The 23578-nt window shown below is 45.0% G+C and overlaps 1 protein-coding gene across 19 annotated transcripts in view; it reads right to left on the bottom strand.

Moving 5' to 3' along the window:
* The window catches only part of fbrsl1 (fibrosin-like 1), a 323291-nt gene that overhangs the window by 33096 nt on the left and 266617 nt on the right, over window positions 1-23578 (bottom strand). For 18 of the 19 annotated variants that reach the window (XM_033618537.2, XM_078170914.1, XM_033618533.2 and 15 more), the window contains one exon: window positions 4327-4375. In XM_033618537.2, the coding sequence (XP_033474428.2) occupies window positions 4327-4375 (49 nt within the window). Of the gene's footprint in view, window positions 1-4326; window positions 4376-20925; window positions 20946-23578 lie in introns of those variants that run through there. The other variant, XM_078170922.1, reaches the window with a different exon arrangement.

Here is a 23578-nt window from a genome sequence, read left to right on the forward strand (position 1 = left end):
TGTGTTCACGCTTACTGTAATGCTCTGTTTAAAATGAGCACAACGGGTCAAAATTAATCAGGATTACAAGGGCACAAATCCACTTCAGAAATGGGTTTTCTACCAATCTTTCTCCCGCTATCCCAAGATGCCCCAGGTTTGTCTGGTGGACCGCACACCGCACAGGTTTACCCTCAAACTGGCAGGTAGCACCAAACTTGGACAACAGGAACCGAGAGAGTACAAGGGGGCAGGAAAAGATGTTGCTGAGACTGTACTTTAAAACCCACAGCTACAACATTCAACATAGTCACTGCAGATTCCAAAATGTTCTTCTCAGATATTTCTAGCTGCTGACAGCTAGGTGATAACTCCCCACCACTTCCATAAGCACAGCATTGTGAAATGTTATAAGAAGGCCTACCAGGGAACTGTTTATCTGTGCTCTGTGGAGGTGCCCTGTACATGCTCGGCAGCTACATTTAGCTTCTCATTCGCCTTCAAGCAAGTGACAACAGCAAACTCTGACCTGCGATTCAATAAGAGTATCCCTGAGTGGAGCACAAGTCTTCACAGCGCTTTTACTTAAACATGCCATCCTCCAGGAAATCAATAATTTGCAGGAGGTTTAAGACAGGAAATAAACAAAAACCAATAACTGTTAGATAATGCTCGCCCTTTGCTGTACCTTCCTACCTCAAACCACCAACACAGACAGACATTCAGCAGAACTTGTGCTAGCTCTTGGTAACAACATCCAAAGACAACTGCAGTGTATCTGCTGTGTTATTACACATACTATTAGGTTCTATTATCGGTACTGTGAGCTCGCGATGCAGAGATGACGAAAAGTAAATACGAGGGAAAGAAGGCAAGGGTGTCTGGGTTTTGCCCAAAACCATGTTCTGTGTGCATAATTACAGCGCTCTGCCTTCGCTGATTACTATGTTGGTCTTTCCTCTCCTCTATTAACCCTGAACCATTTCATTAACATGACAGACTGTGGGCCTGTGTGCAATTTGGACTTAACCTCAACTGTTTGTACCCGTAACTGCTCACCAAAATAAAGTTCGGAAAGGAGCACAGTGTTGAAAGGCAAGGAAGAGTTAAAAGAAACAACACTCATTACCTAGAGGAATGTACAAGCCAAACATCATCACAGCATTATATATTTATGTGTGCCATAATGTTTGTGTGTGTGCGCGCGCACGTGTGTGTGCGCATGCATCTGTCGGAGTGTCTCCCAGCCAACAGCTCGACAGGCCTGGTGATCAGAGGAAAGCAGGCTTTTCATTGGTCCCACAGGACCGTGAGTGAGACCGGTAATGGGACACATACGCCGCATTCTAAACCAGAGGAAAACAGCCTGTGGGCTGCTTTGTATTACACACACACACACACACACACACACACACACACACACACACACAGAAAAACCAGTCTAGGCCAAAAACAAACACTGTCCTAGAATCCATTACAGCTCAAAACAACAACATTGGAATGGGAGAAGAGAGCCGGCTGGTGGCAGCTCTGCAATTGTAGCGTGATAACATCGTCACCAAATCACTTCATCAAACCGCTGATTTCTTTTGCTGCCTCACCCTTTCTAACCCCTAATTCTAATCTGGTGCCCTTCTTCCACATTACCCAAACAGGATCTGGTTGATCTGTGTGACAATCAGGAGAGGCTCTGATTGGATTCTCTGGATGTAATTCCAAGGTCCTAATCCTCAGCCCTGTGTGCACATTAGCAAGATCCACAGAGCCCTCTGTTTGCCAGCTGACATGGACGGGGTTTTTGAGTGCGTGTATGTGTGTAAAAGACAACGGTTGTGTATGTGCCTGTACTAGTTGTTTTTCACAGCCGAGCATGTTTTCATGCAGCCATGTTCTGTACGGGCATGCGGGGAAAATAAGTCAACACCCTGACAGCTGACAACAGCAGTAGTCCAGCAGCCCGGTGGAGAATAGATGGAGTTGGACGCGGTCTAGTTGTTTTCTAAACCATGCAAGTCTGGAAGTCATTGTCATTGTGAACGCTGGTTTCACGAGGCCGACGCTGGTCACAGGTCATCTACATCACACAGCTGACAGGCCTGGTTTCTCTCCCTCTTGTCAGCCATGCTTTTCCACTTTGCAGTTAAAGCTACTGTGCTAAACCAAGCAGCACCTTCACATGTTGCTAAGCTTTTGCAGGAGATGTTCTGATGTGGAGGTAAACAAAATGGAGGTTAGGGCTTAGCGATTAAATGAATATTATTTCTAATTACGAATTTGGCATCCAATGATTAGGAAATCTAGATAAATGAGATACAATGATTATTGTGCCAGATTCTGTTTAGCAGTGATGCTCTGTTTTTGTCTAGTGGAGGGCTCTAAGGAAAGGTGTCCCACTGTCCCAGGGATGGGGAAAAAAAGAGATCAGCAACGATACAAAATAAATTTTGGGATGGAAGATAGACCTTGTCTTAAAACTAAAACAACAACAGCTATTAAACCTAGGGCTGGGCAACATATTGACATTAAATAAAAATGTTGATATAAGACTAGATATTGTCTTAAATTTTGGACATTTTCTTTTAACTGTTATGTTTTCCTGGTTTTACAGGTTGCATTACAGTGAAGTGATGCAATTTTCTGAACGTTCCAGACTGTTCCAGCTGTTGTATTACTCACTTTTTTCCACTTTACTGATGGTTACTAAAAAATCTTATCGTGTAAATATTTCACAGAAGTACCAATAACCAACCCCTTCAATATCATCAGAATATTGATACTGAGGTATTTGGTCGAAAAATACTGTGATATTTAATATTCTCCATATCACCCAGCCCTAATTAAACCTCAACATTAATCTCTGAAGAAGTTGTCAGTATAGAATTGGGGGAAGAGTACTACTATCTGTCAGGCGCTTTAAATGACATGGTGGGATTTTACGCTTTCTGGTGTCACCGGCAACCTAACCAAATCTTTTTGCAGAATGCCAGACAGGTGGCCTTCTCACATGCACACACTGCATGCACACAGCCAGAGTGTTTACAAATATTTTTCAAGAAAATCCACAATAAGAATTTTTATAATAATAGCAATATTTATAAGTTGACAAGTAATCATGTTGTTATTGTGATCTCAATATTGACTAAAATAATGTGTTTTTTGTCACAATGGAGGTCAACAAAGACCTCTAATTGGCAATTATCAAAAGGCAGGAGCTAGATTTGCAGTGCTACAAACCTCTGCATCGTTTCTTTGCAGGTAAAAGTGGAATTCAGAAGAGCATAGTCCAAAACTAATAACCAAAAGACTGTGATCTCTGTCACACTAATATACAATCTGTGTATAGTTGACCATGAGCACTATATTTCTCAAGACTTTACCTCAGACATTTCAAACAAGTAAAAATTTAAACAAGAGCAAAATATGCCTACATGACATCCCACTAACACCAACTTTGTGTCTATTATGATGAAATTTTTACCAGTCCACTCGAGGGAAGCTAATCTGTTTGTCCTGTCTGTCCCGCAGACCCCCCCGCCTTTCAAAACCTCCTCATATGGCCATAGTTTACACTGTTCAGCACTCCCACCTCCTTCACCCCCTGCTTGTGTTAATGGCCCTGCTTCCTGGTTCTTGCCCTGGGGGAACATGGTCTGCATACTGCTATCTGTCACTGGTAGGCTGATCGTGCCTCTCCTCCCTTCCCTGCCTCCCTGCATCCACAACTTGACACCTTTCTCCCTTCTCTGACCCGGCAGGCATCATTGCATTTAGTGAATATGCAGGACAGGTGCAGCTGACATTCTGTGCTCACATGGTATACATCAACACATGTATGTGGCTGGACGCACAAACGCACAAAATCACGTGAGATCATGCATGAACATACAAAAGCAGAGGCCTTATAAACCACATATGTGCATATGTTAACGCGCACACACAGTTTGTGTTGTCTGGGGGGCTGACAAAGCTCTTTCTCTCTCTTTCCTTTGGCATCTATTATGGTCCAGGCCTGCTGTCAGAGAGCTTGTATTGCCTGAGGGAAGTTCCCATTTGTGGGAGCATGTGGCAGGGAGGCTCTAAATCCCCCCTAATGAACCAATATGTAGGAGGGCTAAGCCTTTGGCGGGGTCGTCCAAGAAACGCCACTCTGCACTCAGGCAAAAATGTATGCATATGTAGTCACCAGACCTTGTTTATGTCTGCTGACATTTAAATCTGAATGGGCGCTGCAGGATTAGAGCGGAGGAGATTTGGACTCATTCGTAAACCCAGTTGTTGTTATGAGTATGAATGAGGCGGAGGAGGAAAGACTGAAGCTAGACTGGAGAAAACAGAGCGGACTCTTACCTTTGGGTGTGGTGGGGGAAAAGAGCTTCTCCGATCCTACATCAGACACCTGGAAAAACAAGAAGGCATATCTTTAGTGGGTTTGTCTGATGAGCTGGCAAAGTTCAGTCAACACAATTAAAAAAACCTGACTCATATTATTATTATTCATATAAACAAATACAAGCACTGAAACACATTGTGTCTGCCCAGGAAAAGGCTTATTCTGTGCATGGAGGAAAGGTCCAGCTGCCACACAAAGAATTAAACAGTCAATCAAAATACTCCAAGCAGCGTACCAGAGGAGCTTCCTCTGCACACGACGGTCCCTGTCTGGCTTTTTTCCTGTTAAGGTAACATTAGGTGGCACTGTTGTGCCACCTGAAAAGCCTCAAAAGAAAGGCTGTAAAGATGGAGGAAGTCAGTAAGGTGGCTCTGCAGCATTAGAGCACAAAGGCTCCTGCGTACGCACTGCCGCTCAGAAATCACATTTTGTTCTGCAATATCTTTGAATGGAATAACATATCTCACAAATAGAATGCAGTTCTACTCTAAAAGCAATATCCTTATTTCATAAATTCAATATCAAAGACAATATCAGCCGATACTGGAAGTAAACAGATGATCTGTCAACAACATGAGCTTTTACTGGGTCAAAAACAGTTGTTACTGATTTGGCTGATGTGACTGACGGTGAGCGGCGGACACCTGGTGGATTACAGTCAAATGGAGGTTGAGCCACTTGAGGGAGAAAGGCATCTCAGTATGAAGTGATAATGGAGACCTCTAGACTAAACACTGCAAGGTATTTTCCTCTCTCTGTTTTAGATGGATATGTAGATTCTGGCAAGCATCACCTAAATCATAACACACCATACACATTTACACATGGTCACTGGCCAGACGGGAAATGTTTAAACACTATGACCAAAAAAGCAGTAAATCCACACAAAACCTGGTATTGTGCAAAATACCAAAGTGGAAAAATCCGTGTGCTTGGAAGATAATATTAACAATGACAATCCTCCTCAGCCTGTAATATCAGCCCATATAGGGGTTTTGTTTAAAGCCAAGATTTCCCTTTGCTTCAGATCCTCTCATCTGGGTTCTGCACACTTGTAAAAAGCTGCAAGAGCTGAACATATGTTCCAACCAAAGGGCCCGAGTGTCCTTAACTGCCATGCTTGTATTTTATGCGGCACAAAGGGAGCATATGTAAAGAATGAACAGTGAATCAGAGTGAGTGCAAGAGCGACAGAGACAAAAAGAGAAAGCAAATCATTTTGTAAACACAGATGGCTGTCCTTGGCATCCGTGTTAGTTCTTCACAAGTGTTTTGAGGACGTCCTCTTCTTTCCAAGACCTCCCAGTTTCTCCTTCGCTGCCACTGTGTTACCGTCCTCCACAGTGTTTGTCTGTCTGTGCTTGATGTCTCGTCGCAGCACTAACCAAAACAGTGCCCGGGGAATGCACTAATTCTCTCGATAATTTGCTTTATTCACAAAGCAGCCACAGAAAATCCAGGTAGAAGCCATAAGGACAAACAACAAAGCAAATAGTTGTGTCTACTAACAACATTACCATAAACAAACAACAATCTGTTACGGAGAGATATTGGCCCAAAAGTCGGATTCTACAGCAACTACACTGAGAGGTAAACAGAAAATGGTGATGCATAAAATTAACAAGACAGTAGCTTGAAGGTATAGTCCACCTAAAAATCATAAATACATACTTATTCTCTTACTTGTAGTGCTATTTCTCAGTCTAGATTGTTTCGGTGTGAGTTGCTGAATGTTGGAGATATCCGCTGTAAAGATGTCTGTCTCTGCCCTTGTTATGAGCAGTTTCGTGTAGGGACTATTTTCTTTCTCTCAAACTACGCCTGCCAACTGTATCACTGTGCAGAAGGAAGTGTGCATCTGCTCATGAATGAGAGGCTCGTGCTCAAGACAGAGCAAGATGTAAACATTAATGGCGTCCTCCTCGGCTGAGCTGTAATGTTGGCTAGCTCCGTGGTGCTAGGCGAGCTAGCAGTAGATGCACGCTTCCTTCTGTGAGGTGATATGGTTGGGAGGTGTAGTTTGGTAGAAAGAAAATAGTTCCTACATGAAACTGCTCACAACAAGGTCTGCTGATTATCTTATTATTTGAGCACCACAAGTTGTGAGTGCCATTTAGTTCCATTATACTGGAGAGAAGGCAGACATCTCTACAGCTGATATCTCCAACACTCTGCAACTCACCACAACCATCTACATTAAATAAACAGCACTACAGCTAAGAGGAAAAATATGTTATTTTGATTTTGGGGTGAACTGTCCTTTCAAAGCTTCTTTTTTTTTATAACTTAAATTTTTATTAAGTTTTCACATGCATATAGACAAAACAATACAGCAAACAAGGTACAAATTAAAATAACAATAGTAATAACACTAACAAACTGTCTGGAGATGAGCCACTATTGAGTCCACTGTTCCATTTGGCATTTGTTCAGTTGGTGTCACGTCTCATATAAATGTTCCATTTTTCCCAGTTCTTTTCAAATACATTCTCTTTGACTCTCAAAAGGCATGTCAATTTTTCCCTTTTAAAGCTTCTAATGATATATTTGTTCTCAGTCTGCATTATCAGACTTCAAGATTTTAAATTTCAATCATGCAAACATTAGACTATTAGATATAAGTGCAATGTGCGAAAACAGTTTCAACCATGTCAGTTATAAAATAGTTCGATAGTTTAATAGTCTGGTGCAAATGTCAGAAGAAGTCAATAACACCTCTTTAGTTTTGTCTTGATAAGTGGAACATTTAATGGAGGGCAAACACTCAGCTGAATGGAGATGTTTCCTGCTTCCTCTTACAGTAGACGAGGCAAAAGACTATAGAGGAAAGACAGAGTGTTGTGCATTGCCCTCTTTCAGTCTCCCAGAACCGGGGCGCCAGGCTACAACACAGGCTCTTTGTTAGCTTTGGACGACATTAAACGCTCCAGTACCAAGCCTCAGCACTGCAACAGCACAACCTCAGCCTTGAATCATGGCCCCGGAGGCCCTGGAAGAAAAATATGGGCTCAGAGTGAAATGAAGCTTGTCAAATGGACACGGGAGCTGGCTCAGGGACTTGCTTAGTGTGGCACGGGGTCACAAAAGCAAAAACAGACAGGGTAGGTCATGCCATAACTCACTATAACAGTTAAAACAATTGTTATGACCAGAGTGGTTATCCAGAGAGCAAGGCAGACATAACGTTCCTGAGAAAGAGAACAGAAAATGCTGTTTACCATGTGCCAAGACGACCTAGTTCTCCTTATTCCTATTCTGGCTATTTTGAGTGTGCAGTGAGCTGTTTTATATTCCAAACATATTCCAAGTAGCATCAACAACCGATATTTAGGTTTTAATGCTGTGTTTTGCACCTGCCAAGTCTGCATGAGTCAGTCGTATAATCCACAATTACAAGGCCGGCTTACAAAAGCACTTCTTAAAAAGGCATGTCAAAGCAGAGCCCTGATTTGGCTAGCTGTTGTTTTTGTAGAACTTTCTGGGTTTCGCTGGTCAAGTTGACATTTTTTCACGGGGCTGTGCTGCTGGCAGTCTGAGCTGCCTGCGGTTGTGGTGTGCAGAGGTCATGTATAACAAATTCTTCACACTCTCTTTGTTGAGGCAACCCTGGCTGCCATTACAAACAGACAGCGAAAGACGAGACAGAGGGAAAATATATATAGAGAGAAAGAGACAGATGAAGAAAAAAAAAGAGGAGCAAAGGCCAGGTTTTCCAAAGGAAACAGGGAAATTTAACCATTTAAAAAAAATAATGGGGGAAATTCAAGCCACATTGCCTGGGAGCCAAAAGCCCTTGGAGCGGGCCGCAGGAAGCCTGACCTTTGAGGGGTCCGTCTGCTATCTGAGCCTGGGGCTTCAGGGGCCTGGCCTCCTCTCTGGAGGGCCGTCAGCAGGCCTCAGCTTTCCTTCCCTATTCTATTCATTAGCCATGCTTTATGATTCAGCTTCCTCTGAGCCACACAAGAGCTCCCTGAGGAAAGAGACTGCTGGAGAGAGGGAGAAAAAAGGGAGTGAGACTGAGGGAGGGGGGAAAAAAGCAAGAAGGAGGTCATAGGGCCCAGCCGGGGCCCAGCTCTCAGCAGCTGTGAAATCCTTCCGTTTCCTCGGCAGGCGTAAAAGGAATGAGGGGGAGAAAGAAAAAGAAGGAGGCCAGGGAGGGAGCCGGGCCAGTAAACCCACCATCAGAGTGCTAACTCCCTAAAGAGCCACATGCAGAACCATAATTCCCAGATTTAGGGAATGCCAAATTACAAATTACACTGCTGTTTGTTTTAAAAAGTCCCCAACTTCCCTGAACACCAGTGACTTATTGGCTGCATAAATCTCCAGATAATAGCAGAGCCGCAGAGGGAGAGCAGAGAGGCAGAAACCCTCGCTAGCAATAAGTGAGACATTTACTGCGAGGCGAAATGCATTTGCTGTCACAGCAAAGAAGCAAGGGGGGGAGGGGGGCTTTGCAAATTTTCCATGTCCACATTGCTTTTACTTAACAACACAGCAAGCTAATTAATTTAGAAAATCTGAGACAAGCGTAATTGCACTTTTTTTTAAAGTGTTAAAATGCTTTTAAGCACAATGGGTCGACTGAGGGAAGGCGATGCAGGCGGCAAGGGAGGGCGGCATAATCAACTGAATGACCTTCAGGCATAAATTTATGAAAGGCATTGATCAGTTAAGGCTGTGATTTCACCGAGACAGGAAGGTCAGCAATTACCCAGATTCAATTAACCTCATTTAGTAAAGACTGCTGAGAGACCAATTTCTCTCCCCACAACCCCCACTCGCCGAACCCCCTGCTTTATATCAAACGATCCCCAGGCCGTCCATCTACCTTTGATCTGAGAGCTGCTATTGCATGCCCTGCATTCCTTAGAGCTGAGCAAATTACCTCCAAAACAGGAAGAAATCTTGCGGCCAGAGGTTAGGTAAACCCAGACTAAATACAGCTAAGTTCCTAATACGGTCGCCCCCTCTCTAGGCAAAGCAGGTAAAGACCTTCCCCTCCTTGGTAGAGATGGAATTTTTACACAGGCTGGCAGTGCTATCACAACAGCTGTAGCGTGAAAACAAAGAAACCTGTTAGGAGGCTTTGTTGTGGGCTCATGCCTGCAAAGACTATAATTACAATTTAGTTCTGAGTCATTTGGCACATGCTATGTTCTTGACAGACTGTTGGAGGACAAGTGGTAAGGCGGCTAATCTTAACACTTTTATACCGCAAAACCAAATACGAGCTTACAAGTCAAAATTGCATTTCCATCACTGGGAAAGAAAACTTGTAGAAAAAATAATTGTAGCTCAATATTAAAACCAATTTAACAGGCAGTGTAAAAGATGGCCAGCTGTACAAAACGACACATATAGGCACAACTTCACACCCATCAGTGCAGCTATAGCTAGAAGCATGTTGTTCAACTGTGTAATCATGGGTAATAGAGCATAGAAAAAGACATAGCACGTTGTTGTGCGTGCTTAATAAGTGGGTCAAATGTCCTGGCGTAGGCAAAGACACTTGATGGTCCTGTAGATGGTACCGTATAAGAGTACACGGCTACTCCGTGCTGTATTGATTTGACAGGACATGACACTAAAAGACTTATTAGGTAGCATGAAAGAAACAAGAAAAAAAATCCCAAGAGAGTGAGAAAGAGAAGACGGGAAGCGGGCAAGAGGGCACATATCCTGGCATGGACGATCAGGCTCTCAATTACCCCAGCAGAACCTGTCTGTCCACGGATCCACACACACCATACCTCCCACCTACACACACACACACACACACACACACACTATTAATTTGCTTCCCTGCTTGGTGTTTCATCACTGTCAACTTCCTCCTTCACTGCCCTCTCTTCCAATTTTCCATTTACTGTCACCTCAAGTGCTTAGTTCCTTCTCTTTTCAGGGTTGTACCAGCATATTTTTTCTTTAAAGCAAACGTCTGATTAACTGATGGTTGTCTTAAGGAAACACTTGAATGATTGTAATGTGATGTTCTGATTTAAAGTGATCGAGTATGTTTGTTTTCTGTGTATAAAAGGGTCACACAATGATCTTGAACACTGACATAAAGAAGCTTATCAGTGCTGATATGATAAAAACACCTATCAGTCAAACCCTGGCAGGGGCCTGATTTTCCTCTGTTCATGTGGGAGTATCTCGGTGCTTTGATAAACACTTCTATCAGCACCCACTCAGGCCCTTCAACTACTGTCGCCCTTCCACCCCAGACGTCCGCTAATGCTAGATGCAGTACTAGACGTTGCACAGTGGGCCTACAGCTCCCAGGCTGCAACGGGAGACACCAAATTAATTATCTCCCTTGCATTTGTCCTCGCGCCGTTCCAGAAACTTAATGACCTCCCGAGCGGTCGTTTATTATAAGCCGCAGCAGTGCTACGCATTCCCATGGCAGGGAACAGGCACCATCTACCTTACCTCCAATTCCCACCCACCGCTACCACCACCGCCACCTCCACCGCCGCCGCCGCCTCCTGCTTGTCAGAACAGGTGTGGGCCAGCAAGACTGCAAACCCCCAGTGAGCATGATGGGATATACAGCATGAACGGAAAAGAGAGAAGGAAACCTCCCACGCAACTGTCAACCAACAGATACTCGCCTCAACTGGAGCATCATTAAGATGATAATGAATTCCATAGTGACCGTGTAGAATGGAGTGGTCTCCCCTTGCGCACACACAAAACACACACACCAACATCTTTATACTTAGCCCCGAGTGCCATTTTCATAGGCAAGTCTAATGCGTGTGTGTGTGTGTGTGTGTGTGTGTGTGTGTTCGACAGAGGGCCAGGGCTGACAACTCCTGCTCCCTCTCCCCCTAGCAACAGACGCAGGGAAATGAATGCCGAGAGAGGAGCAGGGGGGCTCGAGCTTTGTGTAAAATATTACCCTTCGTCTCGCTTACCGCACCCCACACCGCCACTTCTCCCTTCCCTCCCCTCCCTCCCCTGGCTGTGCAGCAGTTGCTAGCCCTTATCATGGCTGCCTGTCAGTTTAGTATACAAATTAGCAGTCTATCAGGGGAATGCAGGGGCCTGTTTCATCAGTAGGGAGAAGGGCAGAGGCACGCATTGCATTAAAGCCTCTCGCTGCTGCGCAGACAGAGAGGGTCACAAATCAACGCCTCAGCAGGCCCACAGCCAGCACTAACCAGATAAGGAGAAATGAAGGAAAAAGGACAAGGCATATTTCACCGGAGAGAATCCAGACCTGCTCAAACTCCCTGCAAAGGCCTGGGATGAAGGATGGAGTTGGGCTGCTAGGGGGGGTTTAAGGATGGAGGACGTCACAAATCACAATTTCAACCCCACAGATTACCAAGTAACAAAAAGAACATGAAAAACAGGTATGGAATTTTAAAGAAAAGTAAAGAATCCCATTTATAAAAATGCCAGTGCCAAAGTCAGAGGAAGTACTTTCAGTTGATTATCGACTAAAATTTGCAGGAAATTAGGGCTCGCTCATTCCCACTTTCTCCTGTGAAGTGAACCTGTGCATGTTAATACCAGCAGAGACAAAACGCCTGCGAAGGGCTCTCATTAAGTGGCATAATGCAATGAGGCACAGTCTAAATTGCGGCAATAAAAGCCGACAGACAAATCATCTCGACCATCGCAATCCATTTAACTCAATTAATGCAACACCAGATCCGAGCTCAGTGGTTTAAAAGCATGCGAGGCTCTCCTCCCTTGTCATGCTTTGGGGAATGGAGGGGGGCACCAGGAGAGGGAGTTAGCAGTATCTCTTTTAGGGTGAGATAAGGGTCAGTGTGGCACAGCCATTGTACTATGATTAAGTCCTGCCTGAGACCACAGAAATGGGGAAAGAGAGAGAAAGACAGAGAGATAAAGGCATGGAAGACGGAAAAACAAAAGCAGGAGATAGCAGTAGCTCTGTTCGGCACAACACAGCTGACTATGGAAAGGGCGTGGCCTCCTTTCCTTTTTAATGTCAAAATGTGTGCCAGCAGCGATAAGAACCGCAGGTAATCTCCCGGTGGAATCAGGGGGCTGTTTGTCATTACTCTCTGGCCCTGATATAGATCAGAGCACCAGTGGCTTCTCCCGGCTCTCCAGGCTTCTCGGCAGCCGAGATGGCAGATAGCCCTTTAAGACACGGCTCACTGCTCCCTGATTGGCTGGTCAACAGCCACAACCAAATCCTGGCTCCCTCGGGGCCGCTGTGAGGAGGTATGATAGGACGGGTCACGGAAACTCACTGTCCCCATATCCACATCATCCTTTTGTTGTAAAGCCTTTACCCCATTGTCAGTGTGGGTGGTGGAAAGCAAAAAAGCCTTTCTGGATGTTATTGTCTGAGAGGCAGGATAACAGACAGGCGGATTATTTCAAAAACAGCTTTCTCCAGAGCTCTCACAATGCGGCACCGTTGTTGCTGTGGAGAGGATCCTGGAGATAATAATAATATTCCTAGTCAGAGCCTTTGCTGCAGTAGAGCTGCCTTCTAACAGAGAGATACACATCATTCTGACTGGCCCGCCGTGACATAATCGCCCTGCGGAGAGCTGCAGGCAAGCTTGGTAGGCAAACCACCTCTCACTGCAGCTTGTTAAGAGAAAGGTGGCTTTAAGCACAGCTCAATAGAAACTCCTATTGAACTTGTTGTTTTTTTTTTCACTCCATCTGAACAATGTCTAGGTGAGTCATAGCCCACCTCAGGCTACACAAGTTACATTCTTCCTTTCTTCCTCTCTCTTAAGATTGTACTGCGCTTTTGACTTGGATGAATTCGCTAAGAGGGGGAAAAAAAAACAAACTCGGCAGGATCTTAAATAATGCAGCGATAAAAAAGCTGTGACCCTTTCCCTTGCCTCAACCCACACACAGTGAATTTCTTCTGCAGTGAAAGACAGTACTCAAAGAGAAGAAAAGGCAGAGCTGGCACTACATGGAAATATGTGGTAGGCATTGGTTTGCTCCTCTGGGCACGGACACCTTTAATGAGAGGAAAAAATGCGCAGCAAGAGGCAGATCTCAACTGTACTATGCCAGTGATTTTGAGTTATATGAATCACCTCCCCTCTAACACAAATAAATATTGTTCTAATACCAGTGGGAGTTAAAGGCTGGGCTAAGAAAGCCATGGGGGATCCAGGTTCCACACACCAGCCTCCACACCAGTCATTCTGCATCCCACAGCCTTCTAAGCCACACACCATGCGCACACTAGATGCCCGTGACCCCCGACCTTTCAGCCGAGCTCAGTTTATCACTGCGAAAGGGGGGGAGTGTGAAGTTGTTGATGCTGGTTTAGTAACAGTATCTCTCCTAAACTACAACAGCAGCTGAAATGAGGCAAAGGGAATTTAGGAATTCACCTCGGCATCTTGCTTATATGCAACCGTGAAAGTCGGCCAGGCTCTCAGGATCAATACAGCCACTTGTCCTGCAGTGGAATGAAGGGGGAGTTGGGGAGGGCAGGAGGTGGCAAGTGGGGGAAGTGGAAAACTGGATATAGGGCAGGGAAGACTGGCATACGTTGCCAAATGTCCCCAACGGTCTCACACCACCATCCCCTTGCCACTTTAAGGCACACTATGCACCCCTGCTAGCACAAGCAAACATGGTATGTACTATATAAAGGAGTCTCAGACCTCCAACGCCCCCAGGTCATGTTGGAAAGGGATGTGGCACGTTAAGTGGAATTTACTTTTGATGCAGACATCAGGCCTCAGGTTCCTGGCAGCTGTAAGCCAAGCTTCTCCCTGAGGCCTCACTGCAGGGTCGGACAGGACACCCAATGCTCAGGCAGTCACCTTTAGAAATACCTTCACTGCTCAGCTGCCCTTATAAAAAGAGGGAGACTGACGGTGGTGGCTGCTTGGGGTCACTGTGTCCAGTGTAAGGTGCTGTTTACAATGGACAGACTTTCATTTCATCACCAAACACAGAGAGGTGAGATTGCTACTGGAAGATAAGAGGATTTTTTTTTTTGTATTTGCTACTTGCTGTATATAAGCTGCTGGTGTTGTGTTGTCAGGTTACAGCAGGAATTTAATATAGAACGTGGACCCCAGCAGCTCACAGTACGCCCACTGCTTCGTCACAGCAATGCATCCTTTGATGACTTTGATGTTGTCTTTTCATTTATACCTTTATTTCTCTACATGAATATGCGAAAGGGGTGTTCACTCTACACTGAGCTATGACCCCACCCCACCCCACACACACATTTCTTTCATGACATAGCATAGTGCTTGAGCCCCTCTGTCATCTGTCACTGACAGTCCAGATGTGTGACTTAATGTAGGGTAGGCGGTGGGAGTGTATAAATAACCATGATGACATATCAGTGGGACATGCCAGGAGCTTTGCTCTGTAAGGGAGGAGGTGATGGAGGGGGTGCTGAACTAACTGCGTCCCTCTAGGGACTCCAGCACAAGCTAGTTTAACGCCAACGCGACAACTGCAGGGACCTTGTGAGAGAGCTTATGGCTTTAGACTTCACACTTACTGGGTAACATCATTCTAGCACACCACTGTGACCTGACCTTGACAACGGCCGTGTTACCGGTGGTTTTCGATTGCAATGATCCGTGACGACTGCAACTGTATGGGAAATAGATATTAATTTCAGGGAGTTATGATAACTGTGGCTTACAGTGTCATGTGCAGAGTGATGATAGCCTGTCAATTCATAACTGGAGGTCAGTTATATTAATATAAAGGTGAGTTCAGCTCATTATTGAGCACTTACAGCAAACTACTTTTCCAGTAATTGCACAATAATAACATTCTAATTGTCTATTTTGTTAGCTTTCCTTCTTTTATGAGCCCTGGTGAACTCTGTGTAAACCCACCGGCTGTTATCTCTGATAATAACATAACACCTGTGGAGGAATTTGATCTGGTAGCCATCTGAACACAAATCCCTGGACAGAAGAGAAGGGCAGGGTGAGGAAGATGTATTTGATGTGTTTGCACTGCTGGAGCAGATTTATAAGCAATCACTGCAGAGAGGACTACAAAACCTTGTTGGCTTTGCCTAGTGTATGCAGAGCATCATTTGCTCTGGATTAAAATATAATGAAGCGAGTGAATGCAACTTTGTCTTACATGCAACTCCTTAAATTATTTAAGTGGAAGGAAAAAACAACAGGCAAAGAATATTCCCCGGAGCACTAATACCCTTTTCTGGGCTTGTTCGTGATGGCAACAATGAATATCTTAGCACTTGTTAAAAGCTTTGTTTTCTTTGGGAGTCTCAGAGTATGAGTGGACTAAATGAGCAAAAAGGACGCCAAGTTACATACAGAGGCCATTCATTTTCACTTCCAGCATGTTGGCTCCAGTGACGTTATTGGAGAGTGTGTACATAATGCACTGGATTGATTTTTTTGCAGTGCAGCAAGGTTAAACAGCTCATTACTGCTGCACCGGATCGCCTTAACAAACCAGTTTCCTGTCAGTAAAACAAACCTGACAATTACACTCTTAAACTACCTCTCAAATGTGGAGTTGTCTGTGTTTTCAAAAGGACGCCGTCTCTCTCATTGATTGTCTAAGCCATGCTGATAAGTGCTTTAATTAGCTGTCACTTACAAACTTGCACTTGTTTTTCTGAGGTGATTCTATGGCAATCTCTCTTTCTTTTAAAGTCATTTTAACATCTGCACGTCCAGAAACACTCAGCCTGGCTCAGGTGGCTCCTGTCTGTATTTGAATAAGAAATATGCAAACAGATGAAGTCAAGGCAGCAGCCTGTGTGCTCAAGGAGCCTTTTCTCACATTTGAGAGAATCCTTGGATTAGTTGGTCCAGGCTCCAGGGCCTTTATACTGCATGCTATTCATCCAGCAGAGAAGGGGAAAAAAGCGTGTTTGCATTTCATGTCTGTCAGTGGTAAAGATGTGTGTGGTTGGATAGTTGAGGCCAATGTAAACAGTCCCAAATGAAAAAGGTGAACATTATAGCCAGTGGAACCCAGATGACCCACCATGCGGGGTCCACAGGAGAAACCCTCAGATCATCTTTCCTTTACACTTTTTCTGTCAGTGCAATTAAGGACTTAGAAGAGAAAAGAGGGCTCATCAAGTATATAGATATGTGACACAGAAGGATCATGAAGGCTGTGGGGTGTTAGCTAAAACCATGCCTTATTTATGTGCTTCTTGTTATTCTCCAGCACAGTGGTTGGAGCACAGTTGGTAAAAAATCCACAGCCATTGCTAGGAAGTATATTTTACCAACCCTGCTTCGATTTCTGCCGTTAATGTTTCTGAAACATGCTCAGGTACATCACAGCAGGAGCTGTCCAGCTGGTCTTGAGAACCTGCGTGGTATCCCACCGCATGCCACCCACCAACATGTAATTGGAGACCTAGTACGCTTTGCTGCACCCCTGTAAGGGCTCCCTGAATACTCAGATCTGCGCCCAGACCATCATCCACATCCGAGATTGACAGGACCCTGGCAGGATGCCAGCATAGGGAGGCAAGAACTTCTGGTACAGTGCCCTTGCACCCACCACAGATCAATACCTCCATACGCAATTATAGTAGCTGAAACAGATGTGCTCACAGGCTTCAGCGCTCTACCTACACTATCAACCACCATGACACCCCTAGCTTCTCATCACAGAAACACACATGCATGCATGTACGCTCACACAAAACAGGCAGGCTGGGAACCTTCCAGTTCTCCCACTGACAATCCAGTAAATTCCAGCATATGAGCATAGCAGTGCTTCCACAGTACTGAGTTTCAGTAGGAGAATGCAGGGGGCATGAGCGGGCCAATGTGGTGGTGACGGGTCAGTGGAAACAGCCCTCCTGTCTCCCTCTCCCTCCTGCTGTGAGACACTTTAACCTGTTTCTCTGACAGTCACACTTGTTCTGTCAGCTAAGCCCCCACCCTGTCACTAACAGGTGGCCTGTCCCTCACAGCAAAGTCATTTGCCTTGCACAGCAGTAGTCATGGGTAGCCCCAGCCAAGCTGCATTCAGGTTTCCAGCATTACAGCTCAGGCCAAAGAGAGAGGCAGTAGCAGAATGCATGGGAAAGAGCTGAGGGGGGGAAGGAAGGAAGAAAAACCTCCTCCGATCAAATAAATGCCACTGTAAGCACAAGTGACAAGTCTTGTTTGGGGTCGTCCCTGCTCAGGGCCTGAAAGGCCAGCACTGCCTCATCTCCTCAGCTATGTCTGCAAGCAATGTGGATGAGTGAGCGAGGGAGGGAGAAATGTCTGATTGGTGCCATAGCCAAGAGTGAGAGCAGCCCAATTATATTTCCTATCCCTCAAGAGCCGGCCAGCCCCCTCTGGTAGAGCGAAGCCTCTGCCATCTCTCCTCTCCTCTCAAGACACTGCAGATAGATAAATAAATGACAGCCCCACTGGGGCTTGGCCTGGCCTCCCAGAATACATTGCAGAGGCTGGCTGCCTGCCTGTCCGTTTGCCTTCACCTGGCATTACTGCAGATAGACATTTTTCACATTATTATCGTTGCATCATCTCCGTTGCCCTGTTCACTCGCTGAGTTGTGGTTGATGATGGCGGCAGAGGACCTGAGGAGATTGGAAGGAAATGTCTCTTGTCAAAGTCAGCATAGCCTAGCTTAGCAGAAATTTAACAAGTTCCCTGGGCTCTCTCCATTCACTCTCTGACGGAGCACGGAGCCAGGACATGGCCTGCTGACAGCCCTGGGCATGTCACTGTCACTGACACTTGATAGGCCAGAGAGAGGAGAGGAGAGAGGAGAGGCAACAGGGCTCAACCCTACAAGACTCACAGTTAACTGCACAGCTCCATTTTGCTACTTTGCTGTAGCCATAAAAAACCCTACTGTTTGAAATCTGACTTTATCTAATATAACACAACTGTAAACTTGCCTTAATCACCCATGGTCAAGTTGCCTTTATTACCCTGCAAATGACTATCTTTGGGCTGTCACTGTAAAATGCTTCCAACTTGACAGAAAGCCAAACATCCCAGGATGTTTGTGTTTTTTTCTGTAATAATCAGGTAGAAGCCAACAGAGAAATACTCAAGCTTAAACTGCATGTGTACCAGCATTTTTCCCCCCACACTCTCACCACTCCCCGACGGTTAAACCCAAAACCAGATGTTGCGGATCAGCAGGGATAAAAAACAAGACGAATAAAAGTGGAGGACGGAATGGTACGCATTAACTATAATCAAAAAGAAACAAAAAGGAGACCAGGATGCTTTAATTACTTCTCACATATAATTTGGTTTTGTGGGGGCAAGCCAGGCACTGCCAAGAAAAGAAAGATGAAAAGCAACTTAAATTACATGGAGAGAAAGTGCAGAGGCTTTTTACACACGGCCCATCTCTTCTCCACAACTGCAGACAAGGCTGATGACTAGCCCCAAAACCTCGCTGTAAATTGTCCATGGATACAGAACTTAGATGCAGCCATGCTACATCTAAGTCGTTCCGCATGGCCGTGACTTTAAGGAAGGTGTTGAAACAAACTGACTGCAGACTGACAAAAAAGTCTAAACAGTTTAAAAAATATGTCTTTCATAGCACACACGGTCTGTGAGTATCCAAACTGTAATGATAGTTTTCTGTTGTTTTGCTTAAGTATTCATCATCTAAAATTCCCTTAAATAATGTGATTTTAATCATTTGTCATGCCATTCTGCCAAGTGGCTGAGGATATGCGTTATGTTTGGCCACTGGAGAGAGCTTGGATGAGGCCTGAGTGAGGTGCTCTATGAATCTACTTCATAGCCGTCCTCTGTTTGCAGAGTCTCTCTTGACTCGCTGGTGTTGCCACAGTGCTAAATTGCACAGCTGTTCCACAATCTGTGGCGGTGTTAATTACCCAAATGTGAGCGGCAGCTCGTCAGTTCCTCACTAACGAAGGGGCCTGCTTTCCAGCGAGGGTGCCGTATGTTTGGCATGTAGGCCCATTTCCACCCAACGCTCCCCAGGCTGTGCACGGACCACCCGACACATCCACATCCTGGAGAAGACGCATCTAATTAAAGCTCCCGACTCAAATCTGCTTACTAAGGGGGAAAAACACGCGGGCTGGATTAGAAGATGGAGAGAGGGGTGGAGTGGGATGGGGGCTTTAATACACTGCGAGTGAAAGGGCTTAGGAGGAAATATGAGAACTCTCAATAGTAAGATCCCAGGCAAGGCTGGAAGGAAATGCTGTGTGAATGTGAGCCGATCAGTCAGCGTTTGTCAAGTCTGATCCCCTAGCACTTCCAAAGCCCCCAGGCAGAGACAGACAAGCAGGTTGTTTTCTAGAAAAGTGGCTTCTTAACTCTCCTGGTTGGCCCCTCTTCCAAGGACATGTACATCAATTCTCAGCTATTAGAACATGGACTGACAGAACTCAACAGCCTCTACAGAATGCCAAAACACTCAACAAAACTGAATACAAATAATGATGTGCAACTTTGGTGATGTTTAACAGCAGCTGCATATAGAAATGTGCCTTTTATCCCTCTCAGAGTCTCACATGATGACAGTACATGACAATGAAACCCTCTCCAGTCAGACGCTGTAAACTGTTAATGCACTGCATTACACAGTACATCACCCCACTTCTTGCGTGCAATGTTCAAAACAAAGGTGTTAAGAACTCCCCTCATGATTCATACTTGCTGGCTAAAAGCCTAGCTGCAGTGTACCACCCACCTCCGGTTATACATGAACACCGCAGCCTGAAGTAGCACTGGGAGACTACATAATGAATGCATGAAGCTAGGTGTCATGGGGGCTTGTATGGTGCACAAAACGATGGGGCAATTAGGCCCACACGACACCTCGGGATGGCGTGATGAAGGACTCCTGGGCTCGTCTCCTCCGCCTCTGTTCCTCTATCATTAAGGATTGAGCAGCCACATCTGGCTAATGGCACGCCTGGGGTTCCTGCTCAAACACTGTGCCACGCCGCGCACATTTAATTACGCCTCATAAAGGTAACAAAAGACACGACCTGCTCTCGGGGAAGCACTGTTTGGAAAATGTGAGGGGAGACAGAGAGAGAGGGAGAGAAATGAGGGGAAGGCGAAGAACTGGCCAGCTGCCAGAATTACAGGTTGACCCAGGTCGGCGGCTTCAAAAGAGGGGGAATTCACTCGAGTGTCTCCACCTCTCCTTGAGATGGGTCCCAATGAGCAAGCTGAGAGCAGGAGATGCTCAGTAGCTGAGAATCAAAGGACCTCTAGTTTGTCTCCCCTTCTTCTATTAGATCATGAACTGCACTAGGCGCTGCTGTCAATGGCTAATTGCAGAAGGACTGGGGGGATTAAAGGGAGAGTGCTTTTGAAATATGTATGGGATTTAGCAGCTGTTTGAAGTGAAGAGGGACTTCTTTGTCAGGGGGATGGAGAAAACAACAATAACAACATCACAGGAGAATGCCTTTAACAGTGCTGTGGCCTAGTGTTGTGACCCGCTCCACTTCCACCCCGCCTCTGGGGCACTGTGTTGCTCAGCAGCTCCTGCAAAGAGCTCACCACATTCAGCCAAGAGCACGAAACACACATTACCCACTGACTGAGTGACTGGCTGACCTATGACTTCACTAGTACCTGGAGGTATTCAAAAGACCTTGGATGGTTGCTTTGTGCAGCACACAGTTGACATTTCGAGCTGAGAGAGAGAGAGAGAGAGAGAGAGAGAGAAAAAAATGTTTCAAAAAATGAGAAAAAACATGAGCAGAGACACAAGCCCCAGGTCTCTGAGTGAGCAGATGCCCACATTTAGGAAATAACATCACATAGGAAGAGATGAGGGACAAAGAGCCGCGGCTCATTGTTGAAGCAGTCCATTGTCTGGCAGTTTGAGAGCTGGCTAACGCCACAGGAAAGGTCACTGGTCACTTCCATTTGGACCTGCACATAAATCCCCCGCTGTCCGCCGCAGTTAATAACACAGCCAGCTCTGAAGGAACTGCCATGCAATAAAAAAAGGGGAGAAAAATGTATTTTGTTTTGACAACACCTCCCTGTCCCTTTACAGCCACTGGCCTTGTGCGGCCCTTTGCGTTATTTATAACGTAAATGTTAAAAACAGAGACATCTCTGCATTGTGAATTAAAAGACATGCCTGCCAAACGCCTCACTCCACAGCGGCTTCCTCCTCAGTTGAGTCTCCCTCTGCTTTTGGTGTAGAGAGAGTGTTTTATGGCAAGTCCCTTGTCAGGATTAAGATGTAGATCCAAGTGCCACAGGGACAAGCATAAATTCTGCATCTCCCACTGTGGGCCCACAAGTGGTGGAGCTTGGGGAGTGTCCTTGAAGTATGAAGAACATCACATGCTATGTGTCATCTGTTATACAGTAATGACATGTCCTCGGAACAATCTACATCTCCTGTGGCCTATAAGTCTGTGAATGAGAGAACTACTTGCTTCCCTGGCAGTGATATTTGTTAAAGGCCATATACATTATGACAAGTACACTTCACGTATCCTTCTAGTTTTTAATATGAACACCGTATTTGTACCAACAAATTAATGCTAGATGTAATGTTCACAAAGGCTGAAGCTGTGTCATTTTAGCTGCAGAAATCAGATTCAGCACCAGGGAGACATTCGTCAGTTTTAATGTAGTGGAGCGGCTATAGTCAAAGACCAGGGATGAACCTGCTCTCTGTCCAGTAAATCAGAGGGAAACACCAGGCACAGAAGGGAAAACACTGGTCTGAGTTCTGTTATTTGACTGCCGGTCATAACCGGTCTGCAGAGTGAGTGCTACGTTGTTTTGCAATTCTTCCATATTTCTTGGAGTTTCTCGCAGAGGGCAGCTTAAGACTCGGAGTATAAGCCAATTTGGATTAGCTCCACATTTTAGACAGGTTCCAGTTGGGATTTACAATACTTTTAGAGCACATTCCTCCCTAAGCACAGCTTTAACCCTAAATGCATCAACAACATATTTAACTGACATCGATTTTTTTTTCTTTTTTTCCCTATGTTATTTCACAGACTGTTGCATATTCAAAGCTAGACAACACTCTGTTCAAAAAAGCTTAGCAGGCAGAGGCATAACTTTATAATACCGACTGATAACATTCGGGGGTTTTAGGCACTGTCGTCACTACGGAGAACATGGTGTTGCATCCAAATGCTTGGGCTATTTTCTCGAACGTCTCTTTAGCTCATTTTTCACTTCTGAGTTCATGCACAGATCCAGAATAAATCTCCGTTTCTTCTTCTATCTCGTATCCAGGCTTCAGGGGGCACAAGGCATTAGTCTCATGATGCTGGGTTTGTCATGTCTTCCCCAACTGTGATCTGCCTGAACTCTTACATTACAAATAGCTGGAGGATTTTTCACCCTCTTATCACATTTGCCAAGCAGGCCTGTCTCTTATCAGCTTTCCGCTAGAGATAAATGGGCTTTTGAAGATAGGAATAAGAGAGGTTTTTGCAAGCTAATTTCAGAGCCCCATCTGCAGTAGATTACAGATAGGTGCTGGGGAGCGGAGAAAGATACATATTTTAATATGTAGGTGGTGGAAGTATCAGGTTGAAAAGTGACTGGTATTACAATGTCGTATACTCCACAGCCCAAATACATGCAGAACTAACAGGCAATAAGAGGAGATAATGGACTGAGAATATTTTATTGAGACTTCATCATTGACCGCATCAGTCACACTGCTGTTTTTTTGCACCAGTCCTGATGAGAACAAAATGACATTTCCAACATAGCCTATCTGGAGCCTGCAGCACAGTAAAAGACAGTGATTGGCAAGCATAACAATGAGTACAAAGACACATTTCTCTGCATGTCTTATCAGGGGAGCAGGTTTGGGACATTTAGCAGATAGAAACAGGAATAATTTAAAAAATATAGCCACAATCCTCATCCAAATGTGAGACAATTTTAGAGTAAAGCTACCGCCATCTGGCTCGCTAATAATTAATATTTCAACTTAACAGTCTATAGTTATAATATATTCAGCAGGAAATGCCCCGGAAAAAAATACTATTTTGTCAATGAAGCCACGGATTATAACAAATAAACAATATTCTATAATACACCAAATGGATAGATATCCAAACATGACTACACCTTTAGATGAGATTTTACAAAATGCACAGAAAGGTGCTGGTGATATCAGAAGACACAGACAATGCAACAATGTTGGATGTTTATAGTATTCACAAGCTATGCTATTTACCACTGTAGGAATATTAGAGTGATACTGAAAGGGACAAAAAATATAGCACAGATT

Source organism: Epinephelus lanceolatus, chromosome 9, assembly GCF_041903045.1.
Source record: "Epinephelus lanceolatus isolate andai-2023 chromosome 9, ASM4190304v1, whole genome shotgun sequence".
Taxonomy (NCBI): domain Eukaryota; kingdom Metazoa; phylum Chordata; class Actinopteri; order Perciformes; family Serranidae; genus Epinephelus; species Epinephelus lanceolatus.